General features: G+C 31.2%; 3 protein-coding genes across 7 annotated transcripts; all 3 read left to right on the top strand.

The window, feature by feature from the left end:
- The first annotated feature begins 1,132 nt into the window (after positions 1-1,132).
- LOC105136013 (uncharacterized) lies at positions 1,133-3,584 on the top strand. 2 transcript variants are annotated; one of them, XM_011041154.1, is made up of 2 exons: positions 1,133-1,455; positions 1,488-3,584. In XM_011041154.1, the coding sequence occupies exon 2, from the start codon at positions 1,541-1,543 to the stop codon at positions 3,563-3,565; it is 2,025 nt and encodes a 674-aa protein (XP_011039456.1). In that variant the 5' UTR covers positions 1,133-1,455; positions 1,488-1,540; the 3' UTR covers positions 3,566-3,584. The 2 variants fall into 2 exon arrangements, with proteins under 2 accessions (XP_011039456.1, XP_011039457.1); XM_011041155.1 differs by having other exon boundaries at positions 1,133-2,770; positions 2,846-3,584.
- A 5,983-nt stretch (positions 3,585-9,567) lies between these two features.
- Positions 9,568-14,494, top strand: LOC105136012 (DNA repair protein recA homolog 2, mitochondrial-like). 4 transcript variants are annotated; one of them, XM_011041152.1, is made up of 8 exons: positions 9,569-9,756; positions 10,010-10,067; positions 10,215-10,426; positions 10,797-10,884; positions 12,410-12,582; positions 12,785-12,931; positions 13,044-13,160; positions 13,631-14,494. In XM_011041152.1, the coding sequence occupies exons 1-8, from the start codon at positions 9,676-9,678 to the stop codon at positions 13,922-13,924; spliced, it is 1,170 nt and encodes a 389-aa protein (XP_011039454.1). In that variant the 5' UTR covers positions 9,569-9,675; the 3' UTR covers positions 13,925-14,494. The 4 variants fall into 4 exon arrangements, with proteins under 4 accessions (XP_011039455.1, XP_011039454.1, XP_011039453.1 ...); XM_011041151.1 differs by having other exon boundaries at positions 9,570-9,756; positions 10,221-10,426; positions 13,044-13,166; XM_011041149.1 differs by having other exon boundaries at positions 9,570-9,756; positions 13,044-13,166.
- Positions 14,495-19,028: 4,534 nt separating this feature from the next.
- Positions 19,029-20,424, top strand: LOC105136011 (glucan endo-1,3-beta-glucosidase, basic isoform-like). The gene is made up of 2 exons (XM_011041148.1): positions 19,029-19,170; positions 19,274-20,424. The coding sequence occupies exons 1-2, from the start codon at positions 19,080-19,082 to the stop codon at positions 20,212-20,214; spliced, it is 1,032 nt and encodes a 343-aa protein (XP_011039450.1). The 5' UTR covers positions 19,029-19,079; the 3' UTR covers positions 20,215-20,424.
- Positions 20,425-20,725: the final 301 nt, after the last annotated feature.

The raw sequence follows: 20,725 nt of genomic DNA, 5'->3' as shown, positions 1-20,725 counted from the left end.
ATATATATATTGTTTCTATGTTTTTATTTTTAAAAACACAATTCAATAGAAATGATTTTTAAATTTAATGCATGGTGCATAAAAATATAGATTGGATTTCAACAAGTTTTTTAAGTTAATTTGATTTTGAGTTTTTAAGTTTATTAAAATGTATTTTATGGTTAATCAAGGTTTTCAATGTTCAAGTGTTGCTTTTATGTTTTTTTTAGTAAAAGGTGGTTGAAATTGAACTTTGGTTTTTTAATCATTGGTGCAACTTCCGTTGACTACAGAAAGTTGCAGATGATAATATTATTTTAAATACATTTATTCTTTTTTAGTAAAAGATGGTTGAAATTGAACTTCGGTTTTTTAATCATTGGTGCAACTTCTGTTGACTATAGAAAGTTGCGGATGATAATATTATTTTAAATACATTTATTTAAGTAATATTTAAATAATTATTTGATTATACCAATATTTTAAAATAATAATATTATTTTTTAATAATTTATTTTTGAACAAATACATATGAATCTAATATGTATAATTTCAAAAAATATTTACTCATGAATATTAAATACAAATAAAATATTTATTTTTTTTATTTTGATTTTTTATATGATATTTTGTAAATTTTATTATTCTTATATTTCGTTATACATTCGCACCAAAATTATAAATTCATGATTTTTTTTATTAAAACTTGATTTTAAGATTATGGTAATTTTTTATTTAACAAAATATTTATAATAAAAAAGATATATTTTTTATAAAAGAAAAAACAGATGAATAAAGGAATGAAATTTTGATTTAAAAGATATATTTTTTCCTCTATATTTCAAATCATTACAATTTTCTGTATATTTATTTCAATTACCTTTAGTTTTTGTTCAATTAACCACACCACTAATAAAAAAAAATATGTTTTTATGAAAAAAAAAATACAATAATAAGAAAAGGAGGATATGGGCTGAAATCATATTTTTTTTACGTAATTTTAATCTTATGAATATCTATTTATATTATTATATAACTAAAAAAAATTAATGATATCGAACAACATGTCGACAACGTTGATTTTTATTTTATTTTTGTTAAGTTTTATCTAAAAGGAAAAGTCCAAAATGGTACGAATAAACTGCCTTTCTCCTCCACTGATACTCACTCTCCTCACCACAAATAGAGGCACCTATGGATTTCCTCGTGCATCGATTAATCATCTACCCATTCCTACCTTCTTCTATTTTGTGACAGACCACGCCTCCTTCCCCTCTGGGATTCTTTGAGTTTTGAGTCTTTTGAATGAATGTTGTTTTTGACTCTCTTTCAGATAGCCTTTGGATGATAGCAAGAAGTAAGAAAAATGGATCTTCAGCAGTTGATCGATGCCTTTGTTGAAGTTGCTGGTAAAAATGGTGAGCAATTGAATACTAGTAGGACTAAACTTTTATTGGCTTTTCCAATTTCAAGCCATATTCAGCGACTTTACCTTTATTGAACTGAATTTGGTCTACCTAACTCTCAAGTCTCCTCTGTACCTGCTCTAAGATAGAGTTAAATGGAGGTTGAACATTTTAGCCACCCAGTTCATCCATTGATCTTGATTAATCAAGAGCTAGAATATTGTGGTGAACTAGTTATTTGCTCTGGATGCGACGAACCAATCTGGGGCCCTTGCTACAGTTGCACCTCCTGCTACTTCTTTCTTCATAAGAAATGTGCCGAGCTGCCCCGTGAGATCAAGCGGCACATTCATTTTAAACACCCTCTTCATCTATTGGCAAAGCCACCGTCACATTATATCTGGGGATGCATTTGTGATTTGTGCAAAAAAACTTGCGAGAGTTTCGTTTACCATTGTTCTGTCTGCAAATTTGATCTTCATATCAAATGTGCTTTTCAACAGTGTTTTTTTGAAGTTGATGGTCAGGCACATCAATTTGCCCACATAGATCATTCATTGATTTCGAATGAAGAGCAAGAATTTCATGTTGAAGGAGTTATGTGCTCTGGGTGCGATGAACCAATATCGGGTCCTAGCTATCGATGCACTTCTTGCAACTTCTTTCTTCACAAAAAGTGTACTGAGCTACCCCAGGAGATCAAGCGGTGCTTGCACCCTCAACACCCTCTTCATCTATCAGCAAAACCACCAGCTCATCATACCTGGAAATGGATGTGTGATTTGTGCAACAAAACCTGCAAGAGTTTTGTTTACCGTTGTTCTTTCTGTAATTTTTACCTTGATATCAAATGTGCTCTTCCACAGTGCCTTTTGGAAGTTGAAGGTCAGGAACATCAATTTATTTGTCTACCAAAGTCGCTTCCGTTGAAGATCGTCTCTTTCACATGCAATGCCTGTGGCACTGATGGAGATGACTCCCCTTTCGTGTGCACCATGTGTCAGCTCATAGTCCACAAAACTTGCATTTCGTTTCCTCGCTCCATTAAATTGCGTATGCACCAGCATCCTCGAATAATCCACACCTATCAGCTTCAACAATGTAACTCTAGAAACAAGTACTGTGGAATTTGTCGTGATGGAGTTGACACAAATTATGGAGTTTATTATTGCCAAGATTGCGACTTTGTTGCACATGTGAATTGTGGTATACAATATCGTCTATCTAATACAGAGAACGATGGAGATGAAAGAAGTATAACTATGAATGATGAATTCAAGGAATCTAGCTTTGATATTGTCCGTGAGATCAAGCATGGAGACGAAAGAATAATTGCAGAGATCAAACATTTCAGTCATCAACATAACCTAATCCTCATTGACGAGTTTAATAATGATCCAAAGTGTGACGGGTGCATGTTACCAATTTTTACTCCATTTTATAGTTGCACTGAGTGTAATTTCTTTCTAGACAAAGCCTGCATAGGATTGCCTAGGAAAAAATATTGGCAGTATGACAGACACCCTCTGACACTCATCTTGAACACATGGGAGGAAGATCCATTCCAGTGTGCTATTTGTGAGCAATATTGTCATGGATTCAGCTACAACTGCGATAGATGCCATAGCTTCCTCGACGTGCGATGCTTCAAATCAACAAAAGATTCCATTGAACATGGTGGTCATGAGCATCCCCTTTATCTTGCCGTGGAGAGCGAGAATCGTCATTGCAGTGGCTGTGGTATTAGTGGAGAGTCTCAAACATTTAGGTGCGTTGTTTGTGACTTCAACCTGGATTTTAAATGTGCTACTCTGCCCGATAAAGCGAGACACAGGTATGATGAACATCCTCTCTTCCTCACCTATGTTGATCCAAACGACTACCAATATGTCTGTCAAATTTGTGAAAAAGAAAGAGACCCAAAGCTCTGGTTCTACCGTTGTGAAGAATGTGACTTTGATGCTCATCGAGAATGCGTTCTTGGGAAAAATCCATTTATCAAGCTAGGGGGCAGTTACACATACGACATCCACCCTCATCCTCTCGCTTTGGTTGAAAAAACAGACGATTACCCTGCGTGCCATGCTTGTGGTGAGCCTTGCAATGGTTTGGCCCTTGAATGTACTGATTATCAGTGTAATTTTATCATCCATAAACGGAATAAGAGGGCAATGCGTTAATCCGTGTTTCAGGTAGTAATTTGATTGCGTTTTTTCATATTTTTCTCAAATGTTGTGGTCAATGAGAGGACAGATTTTGCTGTCCATTTCTTTAGTTGTTTTTTTTACTAGATTTAATATAATAATAGATGCTCTTCTATTAAGGTAGTCCAGGTAATTTGTCGTTTCTCTGTGCCTATGTATTTCTATCATTTTTTCCGAGCTATCATTTCTTTACCTTTAACAATAAAATTTAGCAAGAAGCTCTTCATTGCTTTAACCATTTGATTATTTACTCCTACAGAACTTTAGTAATTTGTAGATCTATTACACACTTTTTCAAGAATAGCTGCATTTAGACAAACCTTCTGTATCTGCACCCTTATTTTTTTTTATCACTTAGCGGTTATTTAAGACCTTAGTCGGTGATCCGAGCTGTTTTTCTCTCGATAATAAAACTTATCCCCCAACATCATGCCGGCGTCAGCCCCCATACATGGTCTTATAATTTTGCAGAGACCTCTATTTTTGATAAATAATCGCTCGGGCCTGGTTGCTGCGACCTTCTTTGTGAGGATGCACCCCTTGTTCCAAAGTTATAGGGTTATTTTACCAAGTTTCTTAGAAAGAGTTGTCTAGCCTTCCTAGATATTCTCTATCTACCTATCTGTGCCGGTTTCGTTGTTGAATTTTGCTATTTGATTTTGTTTAGTTGCTCTTTTGGGCGATATAATTTTGAATAAAAAAGAATAATAATATTAATATTTAGTTGATAATTGAGGAAAAGAAATAATACGAAAAACTTTAAAGATTCTAAAAATATTATACAAGTCTTTTTTCTTCGGAAATTGGCCAGCCAAATTAAAATGAATGCTTGGATTTTTTTTACGCTGAAAGCATATTGGGCTACATGAAGGCGATAACCTCCTATGCTGATATGTAATCTAGCTTTGGTATAGTTTCTTTTGAATGGATATTGATTTGATTAAATTTAGGTAATTTAACAAGATAATTCATGATCTAGCTAATCATACTAAATTTTGGTGAAACCTAGCTAGATCAACTTCAAGGAATTTGTTCCCTTTTTTATATATATTTGTCTAAAATAATGTTGTTTCGTAATTTTTCAAAAAGTTTTTGTCTAAAATGATGTTTTAGTTTTGTTTTACAAAATAAAATGGCGTTGGTTAAAAATAAATCTATTGACTTTATGCATTTATTTAACAAATTATATCTCAGTTCTGATAACTATGTCTCTACGTACCCTTTATGTTAATACCCAGTTTTTCACATGGCATTTGTGGGTCCTATCACCAAGCAAAGGATGAACCTCTCCACTATGTTCGACATAAATTTCACAGTGGTTCGACCATCTTTTTATTTTTATTTTTATTTTTTATAATTATAAATATTCCAATCAATTTAGATATATTTCTTTAAAATTCTAAAATTAATAATTAAACAAGTTTATAGTAATCATAAAATTTATAATATTTAAAATGATAATATTTAAAAAATAAATTGAGAATTTAACCAATTGAATTATACTCTTTTTTTATTTTTATGATTACATGTTTTCTTTTTTAATCTTATAGTATGAACCCTACTTTAAATCCTTTAATTGTAGATGCCTAGTTTCATAATTGAAACAACCACTTTCGGTGATTATGTAAGGTATAATTTAAGAGTTGATAATCATTTAGTGCAAGTATAAGCCTAGACGAATTATACATGTAAAAGTAAAATAAAATATAAACTCAAGATTGAAAAAACACACTAATGAAAAATTACATTGATCTAATAACATCTAACATGTCTGATTATATCTAATAATTTAACTACATTTAATTAGTTCTTGGTAGTTCACTGCATGGTGCTCATGGATTGGCCAGCATCATCAGATCAAGTCTAGAATGGGAAGATGCAAACCAATTATCAGGAATAGCGCGGAGACCATCATCAATTACATCACGAACCCCAATGACAACTCCATCTTGTTATGAAGTTAATCAGTTAAATTGTATGATATATGTAAATTTAATATATTATTGTTTTAATATTAAAAAAATAATATTTTAAATTTTTTAAAATTATATTATATTTTTATCAGTCATTTAAGTTATTTTTAAACTTATTAAATTAGCTAATTTATATTAAAAATAATTTTTATATAGTTAAATTTAAATCTTAAACTAAATAAAAAATCAAATTTTAAGATTGTAAGATTCACTTACTAAACTAAATCAAAGAGGTTTTAAATATTCTTTTACATTAAAAGTTTTTTAGTCTAACTCCTAAGGCATTACTACCAATAAACTAGTAATGGGTGATACCTTTTTGTGGCAGCATGTTTAGAAAAAATATGGGAATGACGAAGAGTTGGGGGCTTGAAATTGTAGTTAAATTATTTTATTTTTTTATTTACGTGCGTGTTCGAGTTAGCTTGCGTGTATCATGATTAATCTCACGATCCACTGAATATTCTGCAAACCCAATGAGCATGTAAGACATCGCGAGGGTGACAGACGTGCATAATAAAATTCAAACTCAAGTGCAGAGGAAGGAAATAAATCTCTTTCATAATATATAGTTAAACATTTTCATTATATGAAAATATGATTTTTTTTTAAAAAAAGAGAGTTTTTAATAGAAAGGACTTCAATTAATTCTGTAATTTTCACAATCAAATACATCGAAACATAAACTGCAGTTTTCTTTAAAGGAAAGTTGTTGCTGCTAGTTAGTTTATAAGAGGAAATCATTGCAATCGCCTAGTTCTTGATCAATTAATTAAGTAGTCGAATGATTCAATAAAATAAACTTGTGGCTTTGTGAGTTCATATCATTATGGACTCCAAGAAAACATAAGTACTACGGTTTATGTTTCTTAGTCAAGATGAACTTATTTCCAAATCCAAAACATTTTTCTTATGTACAATGAAATATATACAGGAGGTTCTTAGCTAAATTTTTATTAGATGTCTTCTTTTTCCTCTAAAAATAAGTAAATTTGAGATTTTTTTCATGAAACATAGTTTTTTTTAATTTAAACTTAAATATTTACTGGTACTGTTTAGATCCTTTAAGTTGACTTTGTATAACTATCAATTTATTAAAAATATTGTTTTGAATATTTTGAGGGGGGAAAAAAAACTAAATTGGTGACGGCTCAACACTTCATTAACGGATATAAAAACATAGGAATACGATACATTACTTTTCAAATAGAAGAACTAACTAATTACTTTGTAAAAAATATAGGGACTAAATAAATAATTTACGTTCATTGGAACTTGTCTTTTATAATTAAGTCATCCCAAGACCGAGATCAAGTTAGGAAAGGTAGGGTTGGGTCAGGGCTATATACGGGGCTCTTGAGGTCAAGTCGTGACCAGAGCAATCAAGGGTTTTGATTGTATAATTATAGTTATTTAAAAAAAACATTATTTTAAAATATATTAAAAAAATTATTTTATTTTTAAAAAATTATTTTAAGAAAAAAATAAAAAAAATTAATTTGTTTTTAAAAAATATTTTAAAAATAAAAAAATTAAGTCAGGGACTAGGTCTGAAGCCCTTAAGTGGGAGCTATGACTATATTTAGGATATGTGAGTGTCAGGCCGAGACTCGATCCAAGACGTAAAGTTCAGGCTGAGACTAAATCAAAGACATGATGGATGGCTAGGACCGAGTCTTGTGTATCTTGAATTTGGGTAAATCAAGTCCCAAACATCCGAGAGTCAGCTAGGATTCAAAGGCAAGGTGAGGGCCCCTAGGATGAGTTGAGGGCTCCTAGGATGGGTCAACTAAGTTTTACGTCGGGCCTAGACCAAATTTAAGGTGTTGAAGACCTGGCTAAGAGCTCATTTGTTTTTTTTGTTACAAAAACATTTTTAAAATTATTATTTTATTGTATTTTTAGATAAAAATATTTTAAAAAATAATAATCATTACAATATCGAACAAGTTTAGAGATTGGATATAATACACAGTAGATCAACTAGGATTGAGTCTTGCACACATTAGGAATCAAGCAAGAAAAAGTTTCAAGCATCAAGAGTCCGGTTGGAACTAGATTTGGATTGGTTTGGAACAACAAAGAGATGTGAAGACTGGATGTTTGAAATCAAGTAGAGATTAGATTTAAATTGTCGTTGGTTAAAATCAATACAATTAAGGATTGAGTAGAGATAAAATAAAATATAAGCTTTCTTAAGAATGTTTGTTCTTCCTATTTGAATATACGATGACACTATGTTCATTTTCTTAAAGAAAAAAAAAACCTAACAATTCAAACAACTCTTTTGTTAAAAAAAATAAAAAAAAAACAAAAAAAAAAGCAAAAGAAAAGAAAGATATTATTAAATTGAAAAAACATTAAATTAAAATAATATCAAACATATCCTTAATTTTTCTTAATCGGTTTGTATTTCACTAAAAGAGAAGATATTTATGTTATCTTTATTTACTAGAGCATAAATACTAATTTTATAACAAAGTTATTAAAACAAAAGCTAAATAGTGTGGTAAAATCACTATAAATTAAGAGATTTTTCACTAAAAAAGAAGATATTTATGTTATCTTTATTTACTAGAGCATAAGTACCAATTTTATAACAAAGTTATTAAAATAAAAGCTAAATAGTGTGGTAAAATCACTATAAATCAAGAGATTTTTCACTATAAATTATAATAATAGTTTTCACTTTTAATTTCTCATTTTATCTTTTAGTGAGAAGTTTCTTTGGGTTTTTTTTTTTTAGTTAATCGGTGTCGTCCACACCATTAAGAAGGTATATTTGCTAGACTTAAATAACATGAGTTTGACATACTGTCAAACCTGACTAAACTTGGATCAGACATAAATATAGACCTAAGCACACGGGTTTGAAATCACATATGGTTGCTAGATTCTTGGATATGATAACTCATGCTAGACCCTAACAAACAACAACAAAGAAAGGACAATAGTGTATTATAATTGTCACGAGAGAAAAAAAAAAAAACAAAAAAAAACTCAAGTAATTGAACATCAATGATAATCTAATCATGATATACCTGTATACATCGCTTTATATAAAAGAAAGTATAACTATATATCTAGTAATATAATGAATAACTACATATCTAGTGATACGATGGATGGATAAATTTAATCACTAAAAAGTGTTTTACAATCTTGTCTAATGGCTCGGGTTCCAATCACTCACTAGGATATGTAAAATATATTATAGCAGTTTTTTAATTAAAAAAATATAAAATACAACATAAAAATACTACTAAAATACTCCCACAATCCTTTTAATAATATAAAATATCGATATAAAAATATAAAAATATCTATAAAGACAAAGCTTCATTTTTGTTTTTTTTAAAGTTAAAAATATTATTTGTTTATACTTGAAAATTAAAAAAACCTGATTTAAAAAAGTAAAAAACAAGGATTTATTTACTTATAAAAAATAAAAAATAAAAAAAAAACTATTATTGTAATTCATCATAAAATATCTTTTAATCCACTTTCCATTCTATTTAATTTTTGTTATAATAAATGCTATTGGCATCGATCAATAGATCTAACAATTAAATGTCTTCAAGGATGTACAAAACATGACCTCCCAGTGAACAAGTTATTTGCTCCGGTTCAGAGGAACCAATTGAAGAACCGAAGCTTACAATTATTAATGAATACGTTGTTCAAAAACGAAATCCAGTTCAAAAAACAATAAAATTTCCCATTGGTCCTCCTTTTCCTTTCTAAATATGCTATTTTTTTTCATCAATAAACATGACTTATTTAAGACCCAATATATATATACAAGAGGCGATCTCATACCAATTTTTATATATATAATAATTAAAAGCTTGGGCTTATATGATAGCAGTAAAGGATAAAACACTCTTACATGAAAATAAAAATAAAAATAAAATAAAATAGAAGACCCTTTGCAGAATATAATTGAAAAGGTTTTAGGAATGAAAAATTGCATATCCTTTAAAAAATAAAAAATAAAAAATAAAAAAAATGAAAGGAATAAATTTACAGAAACAACAGTTGGCAAGGAATAGTTAAAATCTGAGAGCCCCAAATCAACAGACTGATAAACCTAAAACCCTAACAAAGGGGGAAATGCTACTTTCAATTCAATCACTTCGTTTCAATTCCTTCGCAAGATTTCGACTTTCCTCTCTCCTCCCTTCTCTATATCAGGTCCCTACTCTTCCGATTTTTTTTCTTTAGCTCTATTTTCAATTTTTAAGCTTGTAGCATTATGTGTTATACACAATACGCTCATGATCTTGCCAAGTATCAAGGAATTGTTAAGTTCTTGCTTTCTTTCACCAACTGAAGATTTTCTTTGAACTGGGTTTTTGTTACCTTTTCAATTGGGTTTCTGTTTTATCTACTTTATTATAATGTCATATTTTTTTTATTTGTTGGTGACAATTATTTTTTTGGGCAGAATGGAAGAAATGCAACCACTTTTACTGGAAGTAATGATCATAGTCTTTCTTCTCTAGGTAATCAGTCACTTTTTTGCTATTTTAAGTTTCTGTAAATTCACTTGCAGAATTGTATGCAAGAGTGCGATACTATTTGATTGGTGCTGAGTGAGGGATTTGGGGTTTGATTAGTCAGTTTAGAATGATTTTTTACTGCTTGGTGAATTTCAGATTTTGAACCTGATGAACTCCATGATGATGGTGAAGCAAAACAGAAAGATAATGCACTTCGTTTGGCTCTCACACAGCTAGCTGGTGAATTTGGTAGAGAGTCTATGTTGTCATTGCAGCGGTTTTTCAACTCACGAAGGGCTCCTGTAATATCAACAGGCTCGTTGAAGCTTGATCTTGCACTTGGTATTGGTGGATTACCGAAGGTGATTTGGTTATAAAACATGGCTGTTAGTTTAAATTAGGTTTTAAGTTTTGTCTACCATGTTTGTTCCACTTTATATTCTTTGGATTGCTATTAAGGTCTATTCATTCTATTCCTTGGTTGTGTCATTTGCTTTTGGGACCATGGTGATGGATTGCTAAGGAACTAAATTATCCATGCTGAGCCTTTGTGATTGTTGGGATAGCAACTACAGTTGTGAAGATAACGTGAAGCTTCAAATCTAGCATTTGTATATTAATTGATTGGCAATGAATGTCTACCTGATCTGATCGTAGACAATTTAGTTGAGCCTTGAATTTTGAAAAATCCTCAAGACAACTTTGGTTAGAAATCTGCCTTGCACTCTGCAGGGAAGAATGGTTGAAATCTACGGGCAAGAAGCTTCTGGCAAGACAACTCTTGCACTTCATATTATCAAGGAAGCTCAAAAACTTGGAGGTGTGTGCTGCTAGATTTGTCATGCTTTTGTTTTGCATTTTATGAAAGTTAGCATGCATAACCCTTACAAGGATATCAGGTTAGATTTTTAATTGATTAGTTGCAGTTTGAGAATCTGACCCCTTACATAGATTACATAACCTTAGATTAATTTTATTGGAGCACTGCATAATAAAATCCTCGCTAAATATTCATAGGTTCTGGCACTCTGATATGATGACTTGAGGTTTCATTTGCCAATTTCAGTTATTAATCCTTGTTATGAAAAATAACTTTCCTGATATCAAGTCATTTTTTTCTCTCTTCATTTCACCCACTTCTTCCCTGTTACTGGCTAGTTAATGATCACTAGATTCATCACTTATGTTCCACTAGGCTTAGCCTTTCATCTGTATTTTGTCATGATCTGTGCGCATTTTCCATTTCCAGGAAGGCTCTTTAAGAACACATAGAGTAACCGTTTTCCTTGTCTTTTGCTACCAGCAGCTCAGCAAACCGCAAAACCACTCTATATTTTGGTTTTATACAGGATGGAATGCATTTTTATCACTGGATTCCACCTTCTTTTTTCTTGCAACTGTGCAAGGACATGCACATTTGATAACTTGGATATAGGTTTATATTAGTTTCTAGTTCATGTTGTAGGTTTTTCATAATATTCTTTTAACTTGATCTATGAAGGTTTTCATGTTTTTGTAGAGTGTTTTTGTCATTTTCTGTGAACTTTTTTGTTTTTGACACTGAATTTATTAGTTTTGTCAGAAAGATTAGTTGATGCTAAAGTATGCCAAATCACTTGAATTTTACAGTCAATGTACATTCCTTTTTTCTTCCTTTTCTAAAACTTTTGCTGAAAAAGTCTCAGTTACACCATTGTTCCTGAATCTTTTCTCGTTTGCCAAGTAAATAACTTTAGAGTTGCTGTGTGTGTAATATATGATTATACACCCAACCTAAACCCAAACCAAGTACATTAATAGATAGATAGATATATATTATCTCTGCATGTAAAATGCACCCACACACCCACACCCACATCCAAAGACATGGATAGATGGATAGAGAGATGTTTAAAATTATAGAAAGGGATTAAGACATGGATGGATAGATGTATGCGCTTAAGTGATCCTATCCTGCGCATTTAGTTACCACCATCTCCTATATCTTAAATTAGACAAGAAAGAAGCAAATAATTTTCGTCATTATCTTGGTTGTGACAGAGGATGGCCAAATAAAAAAGGCTAAACTGCTTAGTACTAAAACATTAATGTGTATATTTGCCATCATACGCCAGAAGCTAGCAAAATTCTTAGTGCTAAAAAATTCATCTTTATACACTAGAAGCTAGCAGCAGTAAGATATATTTGAAGATTTTCTGTTTCTAATGATCAGTTATCTACTTATTATTATTTTGATCTTGTTATGTTCTTGTACTTGTATTTGGCCTTTCGAGATGCTTTTGCTCCCATGTGGTTAAAATAATTATATGCTATTTAAATCTGAGCCATATAATGCTTTTTGTCAGGATATTGTGCATATCTTGATGTAGAGAATGCAATGGACCCTTCACTTCCTGAATCAATGGGCATAAACACAAAAAATCTTCTTATTTCACATCCAGATTGTGCTGAAAATTTGCTCAGTGTAGTCGATACTCTGACTAAAAGTGGTTCTGTAGATGTTATCGTGGTGGATAGTGTAAGTAATTAATTCTCAAGCAGAAACTCCCCCACACACATCTTTGTGTCCATGGCCTTGCCCTGTCATCAATAGTTATTGTAACCTTTTGTTGTAGCTTTTTGATCCCTTGTAAATTGCACTTGTGAATCTCTATGGTGTCCTTTTCTATTTTATCTCAGTCATCGTGCTTGATACCGTTGCAGGCCTTTTCATTTTACAGGTTGCTGCACTTGTCCCCCAACATGAGATTGATACTGCAGTAGGAGGCACCTTTGAAGATATACAATCACGATTAATGACCCAAGCTCTACGAAAGATCAATTATTCATTATGCCAATCACCAACTCTCGTTATTTTTCTTAATCAGGTTGAGTTCTAGACTTCCCGCTTAAACATTTCAAATATTCTGTATGGATGCTGTAAACAGTAACTTATGGGGAAAATAATATTCACCAATCGATATTGTTGTCTTTATCCAGGTTAGAAAAAGTTTAAAATCAGGGCGTGCAGAAGAGGTCACTTGTGGCGGAAATGCCTTGAAATTCTATTCAGCTGTGCGTTTGAGAATGATCAGAACAAGACTGCTCAAGACTGAGGACAGGGTATATTCTTTAGCGCCATTGCTAACATGTGACCTGAATGAATTCCAGTTTCATGTTCCTCAGAGATATGTTCTTTGCATAAGCACCTAATTGTGGTTATTATTTGATATTTGCTTGAAAATCTGATGGTGTTTCTAAGCTTTGTATGCAAGTGATAAATTTGTAGATTGACAAATAAGATATTGTTGGCTTATAATGGTTTAGGATTCTGCATGAATTTCCATCCTTTCAGTCATGTTTGTCCATTATCTTGTTTACCTTGATTGATTGATCTGTGTTCCCTGCTTTAAGTTTCATTCTTCCTTTCCTTTCCAATTTACCTTCTATGAGATTTTTCCTCGTTCTCAAGCTTTGTGTTAGTTAACAATAAAATATTTTATTGTTAGTTTACTTGAACTGATTGATCGTGTCTTTCATGTTCTTGTTGCTGTTTTGCTCTGTTAAATAGTGCTATGTTTTTTCAGATAATCGGTCTTGGGGTGTGTGCACAAGTGGTGAAAAATAAATTGGCTCCTGCTATGACGAAAGCTGAACTTGAGATACAGTTTGGGAGAGGCTTTTGCTCTGAATCTGAGGTCTTAGAATTAGCTTGTGAGCACAGTCTCATCAAGAAAGAAGGAAGCAGCTATGTCATTGGCAGAAAGGTATTTGGCAATGAACGTGTAGCTGAACAGTACTTAGTGGAAAATGAAGGGGTTCATGATCAAATAGTTGCAAAATTAAGGGAAAAAATATTTCAGAGGAAGATGGAACCATGAGAGACAAATGATTTTCTCAAGGGAATCAGGTAAAATTGAAACGAAAGTGGCTCCAAATCGGCTTCTAGCTGCTTAAACTGGGAAACTAGCCACATAAGAATTTGAATAATCAGTGGCACTGGAACTTTATTTGTGAGACCTGAAGGTGTTAAAAGTAACTGTGCATTGACAGAAGATCTTTTCCAGATGGTAATCGATAGGAAAACCATTTCTCCGATAAGAGGTGGACAAGTTATTCAGGGAAGATCACGCAAGCCTAGCTTTCCCTCAAAGTCTGTCTTGTTCATCAATGCTTGTACCTCTCGGGCTTTCATGTGCTGTATTAAGATAATTAGTCAAGTAATTGCAACGAACTCGATTGCAATTTAATTTAAGATCAATCATTCTTCCATTGCAAAGCTGTATTATTAGTTAGGAATGTAATTTTCTCAGACATGCTTCTCGATTCATTAGTAGGCTTGCTCTCTTTACTATAAATCTGCATCTGGCATTGATGTTGCCGGCCAATTCTGTATGCCAATGTATAACACTTTTCTTTTAATTAATCATTTCTTGTGTTAATATAACACCTTAAATTCATCTCTTATGGAAAGTGGTTCGTGAAAAATTATTTTTTAAATTTTTTTATGTTTATTTATTATTTAAAAAATCAATCAATAAAAAATACGTTTTAATTAACAAAAAATTTAGTTTAATTTTTAGAAAAGTTTTTTTTTTCATTTTGAGTAGAAAATAATTTTTGAAACTTAAATTTTTTTTTAAAATATTAAATTATTTGTTAATTATATTAAATTTGATTCTCAAATTTTAATTATTATATATATTTTGTTTGGAATATTTCTTTTAATTTCATCCCTTAGAATTTAATTTTTATATTAACTTTCATCTTTATTTTTATAATTATTATTTGTTTTTTCTTTATTATTTTTAATTGATTTTTTCTATCAAATATGGTTGTTATTCTTTTGATTTTTACTTATTTTATTTGAAATAATTTATGAAATGTTGACTATTATTATTTTAATTTTTTAATCTTTTAATTTTTTAATTTTTTAAAATTGATATCTATTATTTTTATTATTATTTATTTTATTTGAGATAATTTATGAAACTATATATTATTTTTAAATTTCATTCTCATAAGATTTTTTAATTTGTAAGATTTGTTCCTCATTATTTTAATAAACTTGAAAAAAATAAAAACATTTATAAGTTATTTTCCAGCTCATTTTTCACAACATAACCAAATATTAAAAAGTATTTTTTAACTTATTTTTCATTACACCACCAAACATTATAAAATAATTTACTTTTTTAAAATTTAATTTTATAAAAAAAACTAATATCCAGCAAAAAAAAGCATATTTGCTTTCTCTTATTTAGTGTGCTATTAGATTGAGATAGAAAAAAATTATTTTTTAAAGTTTTTTTTTACTCAATTTTTTTTTTCTTGTAAATGATTTAAAATAATATTATTTTATTTATTTTTATTTTTAAAAACTAAAAAAAATAAAAATACAGCCCAAGTCTATCATGATCTGTGCTTGTCATCTAAGTAAAAAACATCACCTTAGCCGCCATGGCCCATGTTATCCAAATGAAAAACATCACCTTAGCCGCCATGGGCCATGTTTCCGAGTTCAATAGGTTAAATTCAGTGATTGTTCGACTTAAAAGATTTTTTCTAAGCCAACAGTTTTGATCGTTTTTCCACACAACAATGTGGCATGGATCGAAACTGCCAAGGCAGTATCGTTCTCGATCATCTGCTCATCGCAACTTGATAAAATCATATTATCATTTAGAATATAAATACACGTAAAACCATATAATATTTATTTAAAAAATAGAGAAATTCATACAAACATATGCAAGGGTTGGTCATGCCTCGAAGGCAATTGCTTGCTGTATGAGACACATGCCATGTTCTTACTACAAAAAAATCACTAGCAATTTATGGATGTGGGGCAACGCTTTTATTAATCATATTAAAGAAACGCACCTAGCGATTTACTCTATATATACAAATTTATATATACAACTGGAAGAGGCAATACGACACCGTTGAGGGATTTTAGAAGGGATAATTCTTTTGTACTGCAAGAGGTAGATGTTGTCACGGCGTCATGAAACGTCTAATCTAAAATTACAGAAAGAGGATTGCATTAGGACCCGAAAAAAGCAAATAATAAAAGAAAAAAAAAACTTTTTGTGAATAAAAACAAACCAGCACTACCACACTCTTGTTGGTTTATGACATTTTCCTTCAATTTTTTGTCCTCCGAGTCAAGTTGGCATCCCTAATATGGATAGAAATCATCTCATTTGGCATCACAAAATGATCCAAGTGAAAAAAGTTTCCAGCAAGCAAACTCTAATTAGGGTATGTTTGATGTTGCTGTCACACTACTGTTTTATGAAAATTTATGTATTTTTTTTTAAGTTGTTTTTTTGTATTTTTATACTGTTTTAATGTGATGATATTAAAAAAATATTACAAAAATAAAAAATATTATTATAATGTATTTTAATTTGTGACTTTATTCCTTATGTAAGCCATGGAGAATTGGTTTGGAAATGATAGCTATGATACGGGGGTATGGAACATGAATTGATGTGAACAAACTAAATCTCCTATTTGGAACTATAATATGAATTCTACACCTTTTTTTTTTGGGGTAAAGATTAGGCTAGAATCACAGTATTTTTACATGCTTCTATCGCTGGTAACTCAGCAAGAATAGACCTTCAAATGAGCCAAGCAGCGGAAAATATACAAGAATTTGTTTATCTTGTCATGACTATCAGATGGAATATTTTGTTGGTATATATACACTTAGTCTATTGGCATAACTTTTATCGATTTGTTTCATAAATAAAAATATTTTATTGAAAAACTTATTGTTAGTAATCCATGGTTTGTCGGTAAGTTATTAATAGTAAAAACATGTTAAACAAAAAAAAAATGATTCATTTTAATTTGTCAGTATTTTTAAATATGATATATTATCAACAAAAAGCTCTATGTAATTCTATTGATAATTTTTTTTGTAATATTATTGACAAAATAAAATCATTGGTGATTAAACAGTGTCACTATGATATTTGTAATAATTCCTTTTCAACTCTCTAGAATATAATAACAGACTTAATCCATCGGTAGCCATTAGTAATGGTTTATGTTTTTTTAAAACTATCAAATAGGAATAGAAAATAACAAAAATAAATTAAATTAATATAAAAATAAAACATTTATTACAAATTTAAAAAATTATAAGTTGAAATACAATTAATGTAGAATACAATTTTTTTTAGATTAACGTGGGTGTCCGAGCCAACTTGTGCGCACAACGACTAATCCCACGGGTTCTGAAGTTAACGGCCATGTAAGCCTCTAGTGACTATCATATAAGTAACCAAAAACTCGAACCTGAGACCACAAAGAGAGTAAACCCCTTGGTCCCATTACTAATGTAGAATAGAATTGCTAAGAAAGAGGAGGAGGAGAAGGAGACGAGTATTTGTCGAGACCGCAGGGCTAATAAAAAGAAGCACAAGTACTATTATTTTAGCTCCATGTGAAATCAACAAAATTTGATCATCTTAACTCTAAATTGTTCTATCTTAGCAACAAGATGGATTGTTTGAGTTTCAACTCATTAGTTTAAAATCAACTCAAACTATAAAGTTTGAGTGTTCTGGAACTGATTGTGAGTATGCAACAATTGAAACACTTTGAGTTGTCCACAAGTCATCAGTTGTAGTGTCTGAGATACTATACATCTTATTTTTATCTGATCCGTCAGACGATCCTACCTCTAACCACGAGTCCGGATCGAGTTCTGGATGGGTCAAAGAATTGTTCTCATATCTCTCCTTCAACTAGGTGTTTATATGTATCCTAAAGAAAATGTTAGCAAATTAAAAAAAAAATAAAATAAGAAAAGAGATTGTTGTAGCACTTCACCTTTCTTTTAGGACCTAAACTTAATAAATTCAAAGTAACAGTAGCATTCTCACCTAATTGATAAGTCTGATATGTGAATTACAACCATTAATAATTAATAAGAAATATATAATGAAATTAAGTATCTCAATATATAAGAATAATTAAATAGTCTTTACATGTATTTTGAACCACATAAAAAATTATTCATATTATAATTGAAAGATTTGAAATTCAATTAGTTATGAATTTTAAAACAGTAAAAATTGATGATGTTTCCTATAGGAAATTCTAAATTTCATCGATAGGTTAATTCTATTGGTTATTTTATTTCTATAAATTAAATTACACCTCATAGTATATTTTAGCTTTTATTAATACCTTATTTTCTTATTGTAATCTTCTCGTCATCTGTTGAGGGAATATTTCCAAACTTAACACCATCTATAGTGTTGTGATGTCTTACATAAAGAATTATACTAACATATTTTGTTTGTGCAGCCTAGTCACACTTTTCAATTAATTTGAATTTATTTTCTATTTAATATTAAATTTTTTAGTGTTTTTAGATCACTTTAATGTGCTAATTTAAAAAATAAAAAAATATTATTATTTTGATATATTTTTAAGAAAACAATATTTTAAAAAACAACCTCTATCATAATACAAAATATAAAAAATACCATGTTTTGCAGGGAAGAAAATTGTCAGTGTACACATGAATTTTAACTTGAACGTTTAGTAGTTACCCTAAGAAATGCTCTTAAATGGTGCAGATATGTGAAACAACTTGTAGTGGTTGTGAAGAATTTAGGCCGTGCAGGATGCGACTAATATGTCTGGTTTTTAGAGGAAACTGACGGCCACAAAAGTATAATTAATAGTTCTCAGGACACTTCAAAGCTATGTATAAGGTCCCAGTCGAAAAGCTGTTCAGATGTGCATTAATGGTTCAAGTTAGCATTTGCAATTTGTAGAAAATATCCATCCACAGTAGTTTACGGTTCAATGAATGTGGCATTATGGATTGGAGAATTCTTAGCAAGATGCAAGTCGACCTAGGAGTATATATTTTTATATTAAAGAGTATATCAATTAATAGGAGTCTGTTGATGATGTGGGGCTCCCTTTTCTCTATAAAAAGGAAGGTAAGGAAGGGAGTTTGGCAAACACAGTTGCAATCTCTCATTCATAGTTTATTCCTTAAGCATGGCTAGATCAAATATAGCTGGCAAAAGCCCTTCCATGATTTCCATGATGCTACTCTTTGGGCTCCTACTATCTAGCCTAGATACAACAGGTATAGTCATAATCATGTTAATTTTATGCTATCTGACAGTTTTACTGAAGCTATCAACTTAACATTTATGGTTAACTAAATAGTCACAATATTTTTTATACAGGTGCCCAGATAGGTGTTTGCTATGGAATGAATGGTAACTTACCACCAGCACAAGAAGTCATAGATCTCTACAGACAGAGGGGCATTCGCAGAATGCGACTCTATGATCCAAACCAAGATGCTCTACGAGCCCTTGCAGGCACCAACATTGAGCTCATGCTGGGTCTTCCAAACTCGGATCTTCAAAGGATTGCTTCTAGTCAAACCAACGCAAATGCATGGGTGCAAAGAAATGTAAGAAGTTTTGGAAACGTCAGGTTTCGATATATTGCGGTAGGAAATGAGGTTAGGCCATTCGATTCATATGCACAGTTTCTAGTCCCTGCCATGAAAAACATTCGCAACGCACTCTATTCAGCTGGACTAGGAAATATCAAAGTTTCAACCGCCATTGATAATGGGGTCATAGAGGATGATTCCTCCCCTCCCTCAAAAGGTTCTTTCAGGGGAGACCACAGACCATTTCTCGATCCGATCATTCGCTTTTTACAGAACAACCAAGCTCCATTACTGGTGAACTTGTATCCATACTTAAGTTACACCGGTAACTCAGAAGACATTCGTCTTGATTATGCTCTTTTCACAGCTCCATCATCACTAGTCTCTGACCCACCACTGAATTACCAAAACCTCTTCGATGCCATTCTTGACACTGTTTACGCTGCTTTGGAGAAATCTGGAGGAGGTTCTTTGGATATCGTAGTATCAGAGAGTGGTTGGCCAACGGCTGGAGGGACAGGAACATCGGTTGATAATGCAAGAATTTATAACAACAACTTAGTTCAACATGTGAAGAGAGGAAGCCCAAAGAGGCCTGGAAAGCCCATAGAAACGTATATATTTTCCATGTTTGATGAGAATTACAAAAACCCTGAACTTGAGAAACACTGGGGGCTCTTTTTTCCAAATAAACAGGCCAAATATAACATCAATCTCCGCTAAAGAGTGCCAAAAAGTTTTCTCTGTAGAATAATGGTGGTGTAGGATACTCTCCAATTTGTATGGAGAATATTAAATAAGAAGCCTGTAATCCACTGAAAAAGGCAGGGAAAAAAACAACTATGTCTAGCTAAATGTAATCAATAAGATGCTTACAAGGTTACTGTATGTTTACGAAGTATCATGCACTATTAGGATTGTTTCATGAATTCTGCAGGCATAAACTTAAGGTCCTAATTAATGATCATAATTATTCCTGTTCATCAGGGCATATGAAAGGGTTGAATCAAAGTTTAAGATTTATTTAGATCAAAGTTAATATGTAAAGTACGCATTAATATTTAAAGTTATTTCATCAACATTTTAGCAATTAATTTTCCGACATTTTCCATCTATCTGAAAGGGGTGAATCAAAGTTTAAGTTATATATTTCCTCTGAAAAACAAAATTCAAGAGATTTGAGAGGATAACTTCAGAACAAATTAACCTTAATACAATCAAAACGTTTAGATTT

Source organism: Populus euphratica, unplaced genomic scaffold, assembly GCF_000495115.2.
Source record: "Populus euphratica unplaced genomic scaffold, PopEup_1.0 scaffold156.1, whole genome shotgun sequence".
NCBI lineage: Eukaryota > Viridiplantae > Streptophyta > Magnoliopsida > Malpighiales > Salicaceae > Populus > Populus euphratica.
Note: the sequence above shows the minus strand (reverse complement) of the source record. Positions and strands in the feature narration are given on the sequence as shown.